Consider the following 20,363-nt stretch of genomic DNA (forward strand, 5'->3'; position numbering starts at 1 on the left):
GGCCTATACTGGCCGTGTGCACAAGAAACATGGCACTGATCTGTCCAGTGGTCTGTGAGATAAGCCCCGGCCACACAGACAGACTCACAGACCCATTTGTAGACGTCTTTCCTCTTGCAGAGGCGCGCTGTAAAAGCAACTGATATTCATTGGAAATCCTCCTTCAACAGATTTTTGATAATGTCAAAACATTATTCTTGTCATTATCAATCGGAGATGTTATACTTGGCTCCCAACAACTGCACAGTAAAATCCAGTGTTAATTTAACTCTGAGTGTCAAAATGTACCCATAAAGGTCTATTCTTAACATGTTGGATTTTTACTGGGTAAGGTACATGAGCAAGCAAAAAGGGGAAAACCTCTAATTAGCCAACGCTCCCGACGACCAGCTTCAATATAACACATTGTAAAACAGAAGCGGAGACGTGCTGGTAAACAAAATAGCAGCTTCCATTTCCAGTGGATGTTCACTTCCTTAGCTGCGTTCTGTCTGCTGTCTCCAGACAGCCAAACTAAATTTAGGAGGAGCGTATCCGACGCAGCTGTTTGTTCATCGTCCAAACGCTTGGATGAGCAGCCGTTCTGCAAGGCAGTTATTAGCATACTGCTGCCATGTTGTTTTTATGTACTGTATTCTCTAAGAGGTCAGTGGTAACAATAGCCCTGTGTGGACGAGACACCTGTTTTCAGTTGTTTTGGTGCTCTGTCACATTTCAGGTAGCATGATGTCTTTTCGTGCGTTGCATCATGATGAGATGGGTTAGGAGGAGGTTTAAAGAGTGACATGAATGTCGGCTGCTGATGTTAGACTACTGTGTGACTTTGTTACATAATCTGCTAATGTGCCTGCTATGCTAGCTACAAACTGAGGAATATGCTGTGACAATTCAAAACATTACTTGAGTGCATTAAGCCTAAGCCTGGGCCGAACAGTGTGTAGGCCTATAAGTATAATGTGCCTTTAGGGCCTGCTGTCTGGATAGGACAGGACATCATTTATTCAAATAATTGGTCATTTTGATGTGGGTTAGCTGCTCTTAAAAGCTATTGTAGCGTTACACATTTGCATGTATCTATTCATTGCATTTAAAATGGCACTAAATGTAGTTATTACAAGGATCAGTTTGAATGACCACAGAAACGTAACAATGAGCTTCTCTTCCTAGAACACCAGCATTACAAGGAGCCAAGCATTAGCGTCACAGTGGCCTGACAATACAATAATGTAAGAGAGATTACTATAATAAGAATGTTAGGGAGAGGTGAAGAAATGAAGAAAAGTGAAGGGAGAGAAGAGGTTTTCTTTCCCCCCCCCAATAGATGATGTGAGCATCTGTTTCCACTCTAGCTGTTTCAAAATACCAGAGGAAGAACTGTATTGTACTTTCTACAGTGATTCTACTTGTTGTTTGGCCGAAAAAGTAGACATACAGTACAATATACACAGCAGTTAATAGAGGTTAGGGTAGCAGTACTTACGGCTTTACATAGCAACAATAATAATAATCTATATCTACTATAAATGTGTGAAATTTCTGCATATGTGCGTACGTGTGTATCTGTAGTTCACGTATCTCGAGAACAGCCCAGGCATGAAGTCAGTCGGATAGGTGGTAGTCTAGTAATAATAATAATAATAATGATGATTCATTATTATTATAATTATCATTATATAACTATCAATAGCTAATGAAAATACATTTTTAGTTATTAGAACAGGCTTTCCATGTTTCTGACATGGAAATCATATTTATAGAATTGTAACATTATATTTAGTGTAAGAGAGTCAAATTCCCAGTGAGGTGCAAACCTGCTGGGCCAGTGAAAATAGACTCGGATTCAGATTGTGAACAAAGTGTGTGCACCAAGGAGTTTCTGTAGGACGGTGTGGCTCCTGCTGGAAGTAACCTCACTCCCCTCTGAAGTGATGTATGCTGGAGTTGACAGACAACAGAATCTGCTCAGTGGGCAGTTGCCAGGTTGTGACATCATCAGCTAAAAGCGGGCCCGAGTGGGGGCTCCATTAACAGAACTCCCGGGGTTGCCATGTCATGGATCATGATGGCTAAGGAGTTTGGGGGCAATGATAGTGAGTTTCGTGTCTAAGAAGAATGAATTGTATCGCAGCTGTCCTTCTTGTGAAATATTGAAGCCAGATGTTCTTTTTTTTTTCTCCTCGCATTTTTCTGCAGAGCATCATTTGGGGGAAAGAAAAAGGGAGAAAATCAGAATGGCACACTGACATGCTGGCAATGTGGAGGAATGTCTTTATTTGTAGAAAGGGTAAGGGGAGTAAATGGTTCTTGGATGGGTTGCAACTGGAAATGAGAGGCTGTTGGAGTCATTACGACTTCATGAATAAAAGTCTCTTGTGAGAGACAAGAGTGAGAAATCCTGTCCAGTTTTCTGCTGTTTTACACAAAGCACACATGGTAAGAAGCATCATTTATTAGTTAAGCTCATCCCTTTAAAGTGCTGGGACTTCTCACAGGCTCACATTTAGCAGGGTAAACATGCACGAGTGCACGCACGCACACACAAACGTGCACCTAAGTAAATAAACGGACTCCCTTGCTCGCATTCTCTCTCTTTCTCAAAACACACACACACACACACACACACACACACACACACACACACACACACACACACACACACACACACACACACACACACACACACACACACACACACACACACACACACACACACACACACACACACACACACACCAACCAGCTACAACTGTAGCCGCCTCAAAGCCTGTAATCCAGCCGAACAATTATTAACCAGATTCATGGGAATCGAGTGGGACAGCCAGTGGACTGAAGGACTCTCAAGTTTTAGTATTCGCCATTTGGTCCGGCCCGTCCGAGCAAGAGAGGGAGAGGGGGAGAGAGAGAGAGAGAGAGGGAGAGGGAGAGAGAAGAGAGCCCAGGAGTGGGGTGGGGGGGTGTGAGGGGGGTTCGAATGGACGGGCCGCGTTGCGTTTCCTGTGTCGCAGTTTACTGTTTTTTAGAGCAAGAAAAATGGGCTTATGTAACGGTCATGTGATTTTAGCCAGAAATAGTGGCGGGGCTACAGCTGCTGCTGCCTGCTCTCCTGCAGCTCGGCTCCTTGGCTTTTGGCAGCAGCCAGACAGACACACTGCGCACTTCTCCCCACTAAGCTCGGGAAGGGAAAACAACTTCTGCTCAGCCCTCCTCGGCACACAAATGCTGTACTGTAGAAGTATACGAAAAATTAAATAAAAATCAGTTACGAAAAAATGCAACGAGTGCACATGCACAAATGCAGCATACTGTACTGGGCAAGTCGTGCACAACGGTGCATGCATGGTGTAACACTGTGCTTGCATTGAAGTATAGTAAAGACACCAGTGATGTGCATGTGGAATGCTGCAACTACTGCAAAGTGCAACTGACCCACATGCAGTGGCGTGCACACTTTTAGCTACAGTACGTATGTGTATGACAATGTGACAACAACAGACAATGTGTTGATTCATTTTCAAGTGGAAATGTGTGCCAAGCCAGTATGACTGCGCACACACGCGCACACACACACACACACACACACACACACACACACACACACACACACACACACACACACACACACACACACACACACACACACACACACACACACACACACACACACACACACACAATTTAATCATCAACCCTAATGGGATTAATAACTCCGGGGTCCTTTGAGTCAGGGTCACTTCACATGACACATACTGTTGTGTTATGGTTGTGCTTTCTATATGCTGCACATGAGTAAAAATGCAAGCTGTATTGTTTTTGAAAGTACCATGTGGAACCGCTTTGGCCATCCATTGCCTGAAGTATATTTGTGTGTGTGTGTCTGCGTGCGTGCGCGTATATGTGCATATCTGTGTGCGGGTGCGTACGTACATAAGTGTGAGCACATTTCTGTGTATGTGGGCGTGTGGCGCTCAGAGACTGGCGGACGTGTGGAGAAAGGGAGGGAGGGAAAACAAAATGGAGGGATGAAGAGAGGGATGGAGGGCGGGTAGAGAGAGAGAGAGAGAGAGCGTGGTACAGTGCAGAGGTACTGGAGCGGAAGGAAGCGCTCTGAAATGGGAGATCATTGGGTTTAGCTGAGGGCGGGGCGTGAGGCTGGAGGGACTCTAACGTTAGCATCACTGTCACAGGGGGGCGACCCGGGCTGCACCCGGCCTCTCCCCACTCACATCCATGCATTCATGCACAAGAAAATCCTGAGTGTTCATTGAACTCGTGAGAGTGACAAATGGAACCTCCACTTAGCCACTCTCAGAGTTCAAGGAGCGCTGAGGATTTGACTGTGTGCACCCCTCCTCGTGTGTGCTGCTGTGTGTAGGAATACACAAGATAAATACATAAGTGTATACATGCGTAAACACTGTAAAACAACATTAGCCTCTTGTTGGCCCGGTACGCGCATTAAATGCGGCGCAATCATCGCAATCATGCTTCATGCTAATAGTCGTGATGCACAGTCAGTCCTCCTAACACTCTGTGGGGTTTTTTATTTCGCCCAAGCTTGACCTACATTGCAAACTCTCACTCAGGCAGTGACATTGGCGCTTCCTGATCACGCATTTTTGCGCAAAAGGACTCGCTTTGTTGCGTTAAAATCCCTACATCCAGAAGCAACGCGGAGGAGGTTGGACGGCTGCTTGCCTCTCGTTCACCGTCCTTCGATCTGCAGTCTCCGTCTGCTGTGTGATGATGTGTCACCGTGAAAAATGCTTCCCTCGTCATGCTCATGTGTCAAGCTCTATGTGGTTCACAATTAAGCTCATGCTGTCGCATGTCTCTCTCTCTGTCCCTCTCTTTCTCTCTCTCTCTCTCTCTCTCTCTCTCTAGGTCAGCATAATTACCTATGTGCCGGACGGAATGACTGTATCATCGACAAGATCCGAAGGAAAAACTGCCCGGCATGCCGGGTACGGAAGTGTCTCCAAGCTGGCATGAATCTGGGAGGTATGGAACGACACCCTTATTCCAGAGGCTCCCTGTCACGTGTCACCCGTCTGACATTTGAGTCAGCTTGTGTGAACTCCTTCTCTGCTAACGACAGATGAGAGATGTGGAAAAAAGTAGGCCTCGCTGTAGTCACAGCAAGCCTTGGTATACTGAGTCATTGGGCGTGTGTGTGTGTGTGTGTGTGCGTGTGTGTGTGTGTGTGTGTGTGTGTGCGTGCCTATGCGTGCCTATGCGTGCATGTATGCAAAGAGAGAGTGCGTCTGTGTGTGTGTGTGTGTGTGTGTGTGTGTGTGTGTGTGTGTGTGTGTGTGTGTGTGTGTGTGTGTGTGTGTGTGTGTGTGTGTGTGTGTGTGTGTGTGTGTGTGTGTGTGTGTGTGTGTGTGTCCACGCATGGATGCACAAAAATTTATAGCATACCTGATGCATCTCAAGCTAGAAAATGTGGACCCTGGAAATACATTTCCACCAATATATTTTGGATACTTAACCTAAGCCTAATATTTTCTACCACACATCCAAAATTACCCATCTGTGCAATTACATGTGTCCATTCATTTCATCTCCTTTAAGTGTCTCTGCTGCATTGGAATGCATGTGAATTTACACAACATACTCAGGACTGAATGCTGTGTGCTTGAGGACACACACACTGGTACTGTATAGGATTATTGTAACATTGAGCTCTTGGTTTTACTGACATTTTGCGGACCAAAATTTGAGATGGACGGCTTCCCAACCCTTACTCTCATATCCTAAAATGCTCTCTCATTAAAGTTATGACTTCCCTGAAAATAACAACTTCCTTGCAACAGGAAGAAAACTGATTTCCTTTGAGAGTCTTGTCACAGCGTATCGCATACGTTGAACAATGTCACCTCCAAGTGGATGGTATAAAACATATTTAGTTACAGCGTATGGACATTGATTGTACAGTCTTTGGAGACTTTGTAGGCCTGCCAGACAAATCGGATTGCATGCCATGAAACCCTTCCTCTTGTGCCACCCGTACGTATGTCTTCCTCTGAGATTTCCTGCTGTCTGTCTCAATAAAGGAAAATAACTAGGGGGAGAGAGCTACCCGATCTCCATTTTAAACAAATTATACAAATATGATAGACACATTTGCATGCAGCCTTTATCAGAGCCACTAACTGTCCTCAGGTTAAAATTAGATTTCTATGTGTGTCACCATTTCCTCATCGTCCCAGCTTTGATTAACTCTGCCACTGATCTCCGCGAACGTCATCAAACTGTTAATAACATGCATCATAACTGCCCCGACAGCACGGAAGTCCAAGAAGCTCGGCAAGCTGAAGGGGGTGAACGAGGACTCCCAGGGATCCAAAGATGCCCAAACGCCTGGCGGGGGTGGCAGTTACCTGCCCTCGGAGAAGGAGCTGAATGCCGGTGCGGGCAACGCCCTCGTGCCCCACCACCCGGGAGTAGTCTCGGCATTCCCGCCACCCTCCATTTGCAACGTGCTGGAGCTGATTGAGCCTGAGGAGGTGTTCTCCGGCTATGACAATAGCCAGCCGGACACCACAGACCACCTGCTGTCCAGCCTCAACCGCCTGGCGGGGAAGCAGATGGTACGCATGGTCAAATGGGCCAAAGTACTTCCAGGTTAGTTGACCGATCGCTCAGAGCGCTATAGGACCATGGCCTAGTTCAATGTTTCCCAACCCTGTGATGCCGTTAACTTACTAGTACTATAGTAGTTGGAGAGCACTGGCCCTCTATGCTGTGTGTTAAGAGTTATATGTGTTATGTCATCACTGAAATAGAACAAAAAAAAAGTCCTGTCCTACCAAACGTGTCGTTGGCACAAAAGATAGTAGTAATCTTGTTTGAAAGGAAAACAAATCACTTTAGCCATGATCTGTGATCTTGGAAGACACACAGATAAACTGGTATGCTGTATGCCGAGATAAGTCTGTATATTCTTCCCAATAAAAAATGTAAAATAAAACACTAAGTTGCCAACATTGGACACACCAAATATCACGTTTAGAAATGATTCTGCAAAGCTTTAACAAGATTAACAACTGAATCCTATTTTGAGCGTAAACGTTATCAAGATTAACGTTTTCCCAATCCACACTCATCTGCAACAGCATCATCAGACGGATCTATCTATCTATCTATCTATCTAGCTATCTATCTATCTCTCTATATATCTCTATATACGTATATCTCTATACATATACATATACATACATACATATACATATATACGTACATACTGTACATACTCACACACTTTTTTTTTTACACTAATTCTCACCTGTAAATCAAATAGTGAGCAAATAACGAAAATCTGTGTAGAGGAGATAAACAGGTTCCACTTAAACTGTTAGTCTGCGGAAGATGTATTCAAAGATGCCTTGCAGGTATCTCTTTGAAGCCATTTGTTTTGCTGTATTGCAAATATTTGATACCTCCACGGTGTCTGCTTGCCATATCCGGACGTAGAAATAGAAGGAGGGAGCCAGACAGAAAAAAGGGGTCCACGGCATTAAAATAAGCTCCTCTGCCTGAATTCAGTTCTCATTTGGGCTTAGCGATAAAAATTCTCAACTCAATACATGACCATATAGGCTCAGAATCATTGATGGTCGGTCACATAACAGCTACCAGAGGTGATGCCACTAATTAATTACTTCCTCCAGAGAGGGGGCAGGACTAATTAGTGAAATCACCTGGTGTTGTGCTGTGGTTGGAATGAAGAGCAGAGTGCACATGGCCCTCCATAGACCATATTCACACGGCGGCCATATTGGAATTTAACATTGAAAGTGCCGCCACCCGGGGTGGCTACTTTCATTGACTTCATAGAAACATGGCCGCCGTGTGAATATGGTCTATGGCAGTGGTTCTCAAACTCTTTCATGTCAAGGACCCCCAAAATGATATGTATTTGGCTGCGGACCCCCATCTCAATTTTATTTTTGAGATTTGAATTTTTCAAAAATAGCAGATCTATATCTGCTATTTTTGAATAGCCAAAGTATAAAATATGGTTAAAGTGGTTAAAATGATTGTGCTATATTATCTAATTTTGCTGGGCACCCCCTGAAGGACCTAACTTTAAGAACCAATGCGCCATGGTACATAATGCACATATATGGTGGTAAATCATCAGTGCTCAAATGCACTGGTTCTCAAAGTTTGGGGTCCAGGGGGTTGCAGGGGGGCCCGCAGCTAAATGACTGATAGTTAGGAACCAAATGGACCCGTACAGATCTGTAACTCTGAGAGTTATGGGGGTCCGTGGGCCTAATATGCATACCAAACTGGGGGTCCTTCAAATTAAAAAGTTTGAGAACCAATGCTGTACAGTAATGGTTCTCAACTTTTGTTCCTGAGGAGCCAGAGTGTGTGTGTTTTTTTTTAGCTGTCAGAATCAGATAATAATTTAGATGTGGGACATCAGGTGAAGGCAATTAACTATCCAGAAGAATAGGAAATTAGCAGTGGCCTAGATCCCCAGAGCCCCAGTCTGTAGTAATTATATATTTTTTAAATACCTGGGGAGGAATGTCATATAATGCATAGATATTTAATGTGAACCTTTATACTATTATCATATCTTATGAGAAATAAGAGAGAAATCTTTTTCGTGAAAACGTTAAAGCTCTGTATTCTAGACCGTTTGTTGTTCAATAACAGGGGTCTCCCCCATCTCTCCAGCTCTTTAATAAACACAAAATACATTTTCAGGTAGGTTGCCAATTTCATCCAATCATGAGAGTACCTATTTATCAGCTTCAATGTTTCAATCGTGTCTGCTAATTTCTTTGTCATCACTTCCAATTTCACTTGTTTATCCTGTATCCTGTATGAGGTCTCTCTCCTTATTGGATAAAAGTGGTATCCCGACCTGGAAATGCATTTTCTGCTTACTAAAGAGCTGGAGAGACAGGCAGACCCCTGTCACTGAAAACTATCAGCTATCAGAATAGATAGAGCTATTTAACATAAATCAAGCATTATAGAGTCTAGGGCATTTCTATACCTACAATTGTAGGCTACCTGTAATTTCACTGGAGAGTGGAGAGTGACAAAGAGAGATGAGTTGGTAGTGAAGGGATGACGTGCGTGCCTGGTTGTGGTTCAGACAAATTTCAACCCTTGACCGTGTCAGCAGGTTTGTAAACACACACTGGATTAGGTACCAGGAAACTCAATAAGTTTGTATTCTAATAACTATCCAGCCTGTGTGCCGCTGATCTCCCTCCCCCATGCAGAGTCCCCAATGGAGTGTTGAGGGACAGTCACTTGGTTGTAACGGGAGGCTTCATTACAGCCAATATTGCATAGCCCACATACCTCTGCCACAAATACATATATAAAAATATGTGATATGCGACACAGCAGGTTTGACAGCGACGCATCGGTGACAATTGACGCGCACGGACTGAAATAGTCTCCTAAGCCTTGATAAGTCACTAGCAGCGTCCCCAGCTGGCCTGCGCTGTAGCACGAGGAGGAGGAGGAGGCGTTTTCTTGCCAGCCGAGTTTGATTGAGACTTTGGCAGGTTTCCTATTCCCCTCTATTTATGGAGCTCCCGCAGACAACAGGCCAATAATTGGAGGCCTTGGGGGGATTCGCGTGAAACAAGGACGGGTGAATACTCCTGAGTCCTTATCGTGTCTAAACAAATATTGGCACAAAGGAGTCATCGCGCAACGCCGGCGCACGCAGACGTATGTACACGAGGGACATATGTACACATAATGAGTGCATGTGCTAACTTGCACACAAGTGGGCAACTACACCCACTCGGGCGGGCGGGCGCATGCACACGCACACGCACACGCACACACACCTACACCCCTACCTCTACATTAGGTGAATGCCTTGCTAGCTTGCACACAAGCACGCAACTTCACCCACACGTGCACACGAGCACGAACGTGCACGAACACACACACACACACACACACACACACACACACACACACACACACACACACACACACACACACACACACACACACACACACACACACACACACACACACACACACCTACCTCTACATTAGGTGAATGCCTTGCTGGTCGTTGCCTGAGTCAACCATACTCAAACACGACACAGGACCCACAATGCTCTCCTCATCAGCTCTTATCTTGTGTCTCCTGTTTCTGTGTGTCTGTGCAGTTTTCTGCCGATATTGTGTGTACATATTTGTATTTGTGCATGTGTGTCTGTGTTTGCTCATGCACCCATACTAGCCTCTATATTGTATATATGTATCGACGAAGATCTTTTATCTTCATCAATATTTTTGAACTTACTGTGTAAATATTTTACTACTGTCATTATTCACATTCTTTATATGTACAAACCTAACTTGCCAATAATACTTATAATTGTGTGTGTGTGTGTGTGTGTGTGTGTGTGTGTGTGTGTGTGTGTGTGTGTGTGTGTGTGTGTGTGTGTGTGTGTGTGTGTGTGTGTGTGTGTGTGTGTGTGTGTGTGTGTGTGTGTGTGTGTGTGTGTGTGTGTTAGGTTTCCGGGCCCTGCCCATCGAGGACCAGATCACATTGATCCAGTACTCGTGGATGTGTCTGTCGTCCTTCTGCCTCAGTTGGCGCTCGTACAAACACACCAACGGACAAATGCTCTACTTTGCCCCAGACCTTATTTTCAACGAGTAAGTCTGCATATCCCATACTATAAACCAAAACTTTTCTGCCAGGGCCCACCTTTTATACCCAAAAGATCCCAGGGCACACCTATATATACAGTATATATATATCTATATATATATATATATATATATATATATATATATATATATATATATATATATATATACACTGTATATATATATATATATACACTGTATATATACACTGTTATATATACGTTACTCTGAAAGTGTAAAAATTTACCCTTATTCTGCTGTGAACCTGTGGGATGTTGTTCATTTGTAATGCTAATGAGAGAACTCTGTGTGACATCACAAAGCCATTAAGCTGGAATCCCACTTCAAGGTCCTACACAGTCAAATCCACATTTTTACAATATGTTTAGGTTCTTCAGGGAGCTTTTGGGGTTAATGTACCAGCAGTACGAAAGGTAATAGCTACCATTGAAAATGCCTGTTTAAATGATCAGATTATTGGAGGATCTGTGTATGTCATTATTAGCTCCATATATTCAAGTCAACCAATGTCAAACCCGAGGTGTGCACGCTAGAAAAACACACCTCTCTGCTTTCCGTTCGTTACGTGTACTGAACGACTTAATGGCTGGACTTCTGGTATGGTCCATGGGAGCTAAAGAATACCAATTAAGGTTTTGTGCATTTGGTGATGGTCGGTCGTGTTGAAAAACCTTCTTAAAACACATTTCTGAGATACCCTCCCCACCCTGCAGCGCCTATCAGAAAACCCTTCACATCCACTGTTATCGCACAGCATATAGCCTCCCCACCCACTGTTATCGTACAGTATATACAGTGTACAGTGCACACCTCTCGTGTGCGGTCTGAATGGAAGGAGAGGGAAACACGACGCCAGATCTATATTTTATCCATAACCTGGACATACAGTATTTATTCATAGACTTTGTGTGAAAAGATCAAGTGACCAGAATACCGTGGTGTTAGGAATGCAGTTAAATCTCTGGCAGCTTACACTGTGACAGCGGTTGTATGGACCAGTGGAGGACGGTTAATCAAACGTTGTCTATAAAAGCCATGAAGTCAGAAGTACAGTATTTGCCATGTGATGCATTTCATCTGACAGCCGAATCAGGATCGGTGGCTAATTCAAGGGAGCAGGAGGGATCAATCAATTAGCCATCCCTGCTGGCTCTGTAGGGCAGTGACACATAAATAAAGTCAAGCACTGTGGGCGTGGCCAGTCTGTCATTCTCTTTGGCTGATTGCTGTAAATTGAACCAGTGCCAATTTATCACCTATTCCTGAAATGCAAAATATACTATACTATACTAAAAGTTATGAATTATATATCAGTACTTTGTGTGAAAAACAAATCCCAATACAGAGGCAAATTCTAATTTACTCAAGTGATTACAATTTCTTTCCACAAATATAAAATTGCAGATGTTCAACTTTACGTTGTGAGCTGGTACATCAGATTTGATATTTGATTTTGTAAAAGTATAAAAAAGGGCTTCAGTGGTTAAACGTTTTATAAATTAAAATAACTGAGTGATTTAACACGTTATAGAGGCTATTTTGAATGCATATGAATACAGTGTGCCTTAAAATTGTGACTTGCCCTTTGGAGTGCCTTGGGCACAAAACGTTTGAAAAGTGCTGTCTTAGCGTAATAGAGAGTAGCAACGTAAAAATATAACAATCTGTTAAGCTGATAAACTGTTGTTTATAAAATGAAATGCATCAAAGTGGTAGGTCTTTTGATACTGCTATGGAATAGAACAGTTTGCTTTAATATTAATTAAAGCGATAATTTTCAGTACATCACTTGAACGGCGCTGAGTTGGCTCTAGTGGACTTCGCAACGTTCGGCACGGCGGCTCGCTCGCCTGCGGCCCGCTCGGCGGTGCCTCTCGTTGCTCAAGTCCACTAGAGATGCCGCGCCTCCGACGTTGTAAAATTTTTTTTTTCATAACTCTTTCCTAACTTAATGTTATTAATTACATTTTTACTTTTTTACAGCATCTCTTTTTTCACCAAATTATGGAGTAATCAATAAGAGTATTGATAATTATCGGCATCTGTAAGCAGTATACTTATAATCCTAACTATACGTCATATACCCGTCCCTACATTGTGAAGGACTTTTAAAACCTGTGTCCCATGTTATCGCTACTCTCTTTCCCGTATGTGTCTCTCTCCCTCTGTTCTTTTTTAATCAAAGCAGAGGAGCCATAGAAATAATTAACTTACTAATAAAAGAAGGAGGTAGCTTGACCCACTCTCTCCTCTGCCTTCTTTTGCTATGGTTACAGAGTGGAGGTCACTCCATCCTGCCATCTCTTTTTTCCTGTGGTTTACAGACTGTCGGTGAGGTTTTGCACTAAGGTTTCAGCCCAGAGGTCCCTAAAGGTGTCACTCTCTGTTGCAAAAGGAGTGAAATCACAGCAAACAGAGGGGAGCAGCTTGTCACACTGGCAAGCGTGCTGATTTGAAAGTCCACTGGGTGATGTTTAACCCATTAAGACCTGAGGCCAAGTCTAAAAATGTTTTTTTTAATATAAATATAAAAAATATCTCAAAATACTTTGTTCCAGGGACCCCCAGAAGCAAAGATTTGAGTTACAAATGTCGCTTTAAAAAATATATATTCAAAGATTTGCACAAATGTTCATTTTTCTAGCAGATCTACAAGCTCATAACGCGGCACTCGGTGCCGGGCTGTAGCTTGTACATCTGCTATTTTTGAATAGCCAAATAAATCTAAAATCACACACAACGTTCCAACCTGCTGGAGGTCTTCGTCAGGTATAACTATGTCCCTTAGGATCAACTCTAACATACAAACAGGTTTATTAACCTCGTAAACCCCATACGTTGTTGAGTGGAGTCCCGTAGGTTTTTTTTTGCTCTACAATAAATATCTTCACTGAAAAATATCCAATCTACAAGCTCTACAGCGCGTTGCAACGCGACCCGTACTTTCGCGGGAGCGACCTTGTGCGCGTGCACGTGAAGTTTTTTTGCGTTCTTGCACAGAGGTGGTTGCACTTTTTCATCCATTTCCGAATATGCATTTTGAAACCGCGCTCTATTGATATTATTGATATTATTAAATTCGTTTTTTTCTCACATCCATCTTTCTTAACTGAGGGTGGTCGTTTAGGGGGCTCAACGACCCCTCGTGGCGCTCACGCCCCCCTCGTGGCGCCGGCCGTTCCTTCATACATTACTTTTAGGCCCTGTGACTGCAGCGTTAAAATCATACTGTGTACCATTAGTAGTCTTTTTGGTGACACTTCTGGTAGCTCCACTGTCATTACAGCACCTATCTATGGTCTGTTAGACCTAACATTCCCAGAATTCAGTTGGAAACAAAACCACGGAAGTACCACTCCAAAATAAATGCAGCAGGGTCCTAGCGCCAAGGATTTTCCTGAAAGCAACAACAACCGTATTAACTGTATGTATGTATTAACTTTTAAATACTTTTATTTTAGTTAATTAATACACAAAGTTAATTAATTAATACATTTCTGGTGCCTCATTTTGGCACTCACACATACACATGTGAATAAAAAATAGTGTTTTGAGAAGTTGTCAAAAACACATTTACATGGTGGAATGGTGAGTGTGAAAAATATACCAGGGAAAAGATTATATAACAGTATGACTTTGAGGATAGACTTATTTTTTTCCTTTTTAGTTTTAGTATTTTTTAGGGGTAGGTAAAAAAGTTTAGTTACAAAGGCCAAATGTTGGACAAAAGCATGCCTTCTACTGTACAGACAGACACAGGCACACACACACACACACACACACACACACACACACACACACACACACACACGCACACACTTATTCGCATGGCTGCGTTTTTGCTTCACTAATACAATTATTTGGTTGAATGGTCTGTTGACCAAGTTTGGTTGACTGCTCAACCAATTGATTCATCGAAATGGACCTCATGGAGATGGACATGAGTTTTTGTGTCTTAAGAGCTTCTTCAATGACTAGTCGTACAAACTCCATTCAACAGGGAGCTTCATTTACTGAAAGAGCCATGATGACACTTAACTACTTAACAACTTGATAACATTAACGACACCCCGCAATCACCAACATCACCACTAGCTTTCTTTCCTTCTACAGTCAATGTGGGCGCTCAATCTATACAGTGCAATTGAATATTTACCCTTTTGCATTGATAAAATACCACTTTCCCTGCAGGGTATTGAGGGAAATAAGGAGCATATTATTTAAACTACTGCACCATTTTTAGTCAGTCACCGTCGACCTACAGCCAGCCAGCCAGAGTATTCATGGTAATTACTTCTCTTACAGGCAGAGATGATGGTACTTAAAAACACAGTTACTGTGTAGACTATAGTCGCACAGCCCATTCCCCCAGTGCTCCCTGAGGAGTGAATGCTTTTGCACCTTCGGATGGCTCCTTAATCGCGTTGTGCACAGTTGATCAAAGCCTGGAAGAGGGCAGTCAATGGGCCACATGATCCGTTCTAATGTATTTGAACAGCAGAGCGTTTGGAAGGGGGCAGTGTGCATACAAGGGGCTTGTGATTCCTTGGGGGTCGTTGATGCACAAATGAAGCTTAGGCCAAAAGGTATAGAGCTTAGGACAGGTACAGTAGAGTAGACCTGGTTTCGTACAGTTTGATGAGTTAAGTTCCTTTGGTTCTTTCTAGAAAAGTGCTGCAGTGGTAGCCTACATGGCAGGTTGATGGATGGCTTTGGTATTTGGTTTGACAGAGCCGACGAGATGCGGACCTGCTGGATTGAGTATACTGGCCTGTATGTCGGTCACGGTCACTTTTTACTCTGTGTTGTGTCAGATTAGCCTGACTGTGACTGGCTGGCCTGGCAAAAGTGCATATATAAATAAACTTTGTTGTTGTTATTAGTAGTAGTAGTGCTAGTAGTTGTATTTATCCCTCCTGCAAAAGTACTGCTGAACATTCTTCCTTGGATGTTATAAAGTACAGTGGCGTCACATTGCTTTAACATAAAACTAGCTGTCAGACAGTTATTTGTATCTTCTGATGACGGAAGAGAGCAAAACATGTTGATGTTGTCTTGGTCTTTACCATCTTCAGATTCTGAATCTGAGTTATTGCCACCATCACTGTAATCCAAGATGAACGAGTCCATAAATTCTCCACTGTCGATGATTCTGCCGGCAGCTGAAAGTTTGTTTATAGCATGTGGCAACGGATTGAGCTTCCTCCATAGCCATAAGTAACCTGAGAGTAAACACACAAGCATGCCGCGCTGGCTTATTTATGGGCGGTACCACTTGGCCAACATTAGTGGACAATAGCGGACAATAGCCAATTAAATCAAAGATAGTAATCTATCATTCCCACGCCATACCCTTTCCAAACACAATGAAACGCAGCTTAATTTCCTGACAAATTATATGTTTTTAGTGAACCATGTACTGTTGTTTGTTATATTGAGTGTTTTTTATTAACTTTTTTTACTCATGTAATATGCAGAAATAAAAAAACACTTGAATTTGCGTGATTGCATGGCTGCCAGGTTGGATCACCTTCCACCACCCGTCACATATTTCTGAATAGTTTCCGTCTGGCAGGAAGCAAAAGAAGTGCTGCAGTGAATCAGTCATTAATTTAGGCCATCTGTACTGTCTGTCTATCATTATGCAAAATATACATTACATTGCAAAAGCAGTTAGTTAATAGATTAGTTGAAACTGTCTGCCTGCCTGTGTACCTCTTACTTACTTTTCTATCTGTCTTACAGACCTTTGATTTGTTGAAGACAAATGTTTCATAAACGTCACAGTAACCCTGCCTAATTGAGTCGATTAGCCAATGGTGTGAGGTAAATGCGTGCAATTGACACACAAAGCCCTCTAAAGTTCTGGGCCATAGGAGCATAGGGCCCTGATGTTTTACCTCTGCCAAGTAGGTTATTTCTTCATCTCACCAACGTTGTTGAGTCACTCTTACACTAATCTGAGTTCCCTGAAGTTTTCGCCAGCTCTCGCATACAAACGGGAGGGGCGAGGACTCTTACACAGTTGTACTGAATAAAGTATAAGTATTTGTTTTTAAAGCTAATTTATAGGCCATGTTTAGCTTTATTCAGATGGGAGCTGAGAGTGTTGAGAGACACAGAGAGAAACTGAGTAAGGGGGAGCGTCATGCAACACATGTCTCTGGCCAGAATCGAACCCGGGGCATTGAAGTTACAGTACGTGGTTAACACACTATCTGTTCAACGACTGTACATGATGTATTTTATTCGCACACTTCTTATCCCATGCCAACGACTGCAGCATATGGGAAGATAAAGTGGAAGTGTCACTGAAAGCTGCATCTGGTATAAAGCTTGTCTCTTCTATTTCTTCATTTAATCAAATGGCTCAAAATACGACCCTGTGTCTGCACTATTATTTTGCTTTTGGATGTTATAGGGATTCGGGGAATGGTCTGTTAACTGCTGTGCTGTAGTACGATGTTGTTGTGCGGCTCTCAACGTATCGTACCATGGCGTGATATGAGCTTGTAGGTCTGCTATTTCGACGGAATAGGGATGACAAGGCTACTGTGGTTAACTACTAACAATATAACAAACAACAAAGTATACCATTAGCATCACTAAAGCAGGAGAGATGCATAAATTCAGGAGGGGGCCATCTGTAGCTACCACATTCTTACACTTTCAGAGTTAAATTAACACTTCAGATTTTGTTGTGCACTACATATAATACTATTAAACGATAGGCCCAATAACAATAACATGAAAATAAACCTCCATGTGTTAATGTAAAACAGGTACGTCCGGACCGTACATCTCTACCTTCCTTCTATAATATTTAAGTAAAACATAACATAAAGTAAAACAAGGTACGGGCGAGTTTCGGAAAGAAAGAACACAACATAATCCACCATTTCCATTCCCCCAAAACAAACGCAAGCTACTGCATATGAACAGCTACCAGCTAGACAGTGGCTTTGGTTTGGATGGTTTATGTGTGGATATGTCTCCCCTCTCCTGAGTCAATACTGCCTGCTATTTCTGAAAGCCAAAGGTAAAGCTGAACTTTTCTCACTACTTTTACTTCTGCTTTCTTCTAAGTCCGCCCAGCTCACTGCTGCTTCCTGGATCTCTCACCATAGCAACAGAGGGAGAGAGAGACAGAGAGAGAGACAGACAGACAGACAGAAAGTGTGAGCGTGTGAGAGAAAGAGAAGGAATATGAGAGGACAGACACGGAGTCAGACACAGAGAGAGAGAGACGGAGAGAGAGAGAGAGAGAGAGAATGATTGAGCAAAAGACACGGAAAGAGTGAGGTGTGAGAGAAGGTGAGTGAGAGAGAGAGAGAGAGGGTGAGAAAGTGGAAGAGCAAAAGGAGAGAGTAAGAGAGAGAAAAAAGAGAGAGAGAGAGAACGACAGAATGCTGCCAGGTTTTCTCTCTCCCAAACCCAGCAGTGATTCAGCAAAATTGATTTCGGAAGAAAAAAATGTGTGGAGACTTTTGAAACTCCAGCTCCAAAGTTGTATCAAATGATGATATGCTGTACTTTGCAGAACTGCTCTATCTCTCTCACATACACACACATGCACGCACGCACACACACACACACACACACACACACACTGTACAGTATACGCATGCACACGAGCACGCACACACACACACACACACAGACCCACACACACACACACAGATCCACACACACACAGTACTGCGTTGTAGGAAAAACTATTTGTCTATTCGTTTTTCGAAAGCAAATAAGTTGTCGCTGTCAGTCACTTGCTCAGGCGGTTACTCAGTCAGAGCTGTACAGCAGAATGAGCATGACAGACACTCTGCTTGCTAATGGTTAAATAGAAACTTGAATCCATCTCCTGCACAGAATATTAAGTTGCAGTGACCCTCATAATGACAATAGATATCGTTGAATGATGGAGCTTGCCACGGAGACTAATTTCACCCACTGATTTACACCTGTGAACCCTGTGACGTGACAAACACAACTGATTCTGATTCTTCTGGGCTTTAAATCCAGCTCAGGATCTGTCATCATCTGTACTTTCTAATGAACTAGAAATCCCTTTAAAAAGAACAGTCATTCTTATGAACGTAACATATGATCGTCGCTGTCGGGGTGGAAACGTCATTATGTCCAAAACTGTTACTTTTCAGGATTCAAACTGAACTACAGTATAAGCTCAAAACGCGCAGCATCCTGCCACGTTTCGAGCTTGTAGATCTGCCATTTTTTTTGCTATTTTTGTGTGACACTGTAGTATGATTAAGTACAGTATTCATTTACGAAAAAACACAAGTGGAACTATGGAGATAGGAGGTTTCTGCCAGACAAGGACAATAGATAATACCACAGTATAACACTGGACGGTACGGTTCCTAGTGTTGTGTGTTGCACGCCGGGCGGGGCTCTTTCAAGTCAAGCCACACCACTTGCATTTGATTATGCTGTTCCTGACATGACGGTTGATTTAAGGCGGAGAGGTGGCATCCAAAGCCAAGCGATTCCACCGCCACCCCCGCACCCCCACCCAGCCCCTCCCCTCTCTCTCTCGACACTGTGGCATCTGCACAGCACATTTCTCATTGGCTGCCGTCTCTGACTCCATTTTATTTATTTTAGTTGAGTTTTTCCCCCCCCCTGTTTCCAAGCTCTCTAACGTGATTGAGATTCACTTTGCTGATAAAATAAAATGTGTTCGTGTGAGAGGGTGATATGGAGAGAAAGAGAAAGGTAAAAAGAAAAATGAGAGAGGGTGAGAGATGGAGAAAGAGAGACACACAGAAATATAGTAGATGGGGTCATTAGTGGACTCAACATACACTATAGACATCTTACACACAATTATACATGCACTGTGTAATTTGCATAAGTGCATGTGCAATCAGTGTGCATTGTACATGGATACATATTGTAGATTGACTGGGTTCAGGAGCTATAGGATCTATCTTCCATACTGCATCTAAGTGGTGTTACTGTATGCAGTGCTCTGCAATCAGCAGGGATTTGGTATACTGCTCTTAACACAGTCTGGCTGGGACTTCACTCTCTCTCTCTCTCACTCTCTCTCACTCTCTCACTGAGTTACTGTAGGAAATTGAGTGAGAGAGTTTATGGAAGAGTGAGTGAGTGAGTCGGTGTGTATGTATTAGAGGTGAATGAATGAATGACTATATGTACATGGGTAATTAAGCGGGTACGTGTGTGTGTGTTTATTTCCCAGGGAACGCATGCAGCAGTCGGCCATGTACGACCTGTGTCTGGGGATGAGGCAGGTCAGCCAGGAGTTTGTACGACTGCAGCTCACCTACGATGAGTTCCTCTCCATGAAGGTGCTGCTCCTTCTCAGCACAGGTAGGCAACATATGCCTCTATTTGTGTGCGTGTGTGCATTTGTGTGTGTGTGTGCGCATGCGTTAGCATGAGTGCGTGCGTACTGTACGTGTGGTAAAATCTGGTGTTGATCTAACTCTGAAAGTGATAAAATGAACTCTTTACTCTTTCAACATTTGAATTTTGGTGTGTGTCTGTGCATGTGTATGCACGCGCACCACAAAAGTGTAGATGCTTCCCAGCACAGGAGGAAAGAGTGTGTGTGTGTGTGTGTGTGTGTGTGTGTGTGTGTGTGTGTGTGTGTGTGTGTGTGTGTGTGTGTGTGTGTGTGTGTGTGTGTGTGTGTGTGTGTG

The 20,363-nt window shown here is 43.1% G+C and overlaps 1 protein-coding gene across 3 annotated transcripts in view; it reads left to right on the forward strand.

The window, feature by feature from the left end:
- nr3c2 (nuclear receptor subfamily 3, group C, member 2) overlaps positions 1-20,363 on the forward strand; it is a 121,739-nt gene that overhangs the window by 81,692 nt on the left and 19,684 nt on the right. For 2 of the 3 annotated variants that reach the window (XM_080416363.1, XM_080416364.1), the window contains exons 4-7: positions 4,882-4,998; positions 6,286-6,624; positions 10,515-10,659; positions 19,901-20,031. In XM_080416363.1, coding sequence (XP_080272489.1) covers positions 4,882-4,998; positions 6,286-6,624; positions 10,515-10,659; positions 19,901-20,031 — 732 coding nt within the window. Of the gene's footprint in view, positions 1-4,881; positions 4,999-6,285; positions 6,625-10,514; positions 10,660-19,900; positions 20,032-20,363 lie in introns of those variants that run through there. The other variant, XR_013932262.1, reaches the window with a different exon arrangement.

This window comes from Gymnoscopelus braueri, assembly GCF_963280865.1.
Source record: "Gymnoscopelus braueri genome assembly, chromosome: 2".
NCBI classification, from domain to species: Eukaryota; Metazoa; Chordata; class Actinopteri; order Myctophiformes; family Myctophidae; genus Gymnoscopelus; species Gymnoscopelus braueri.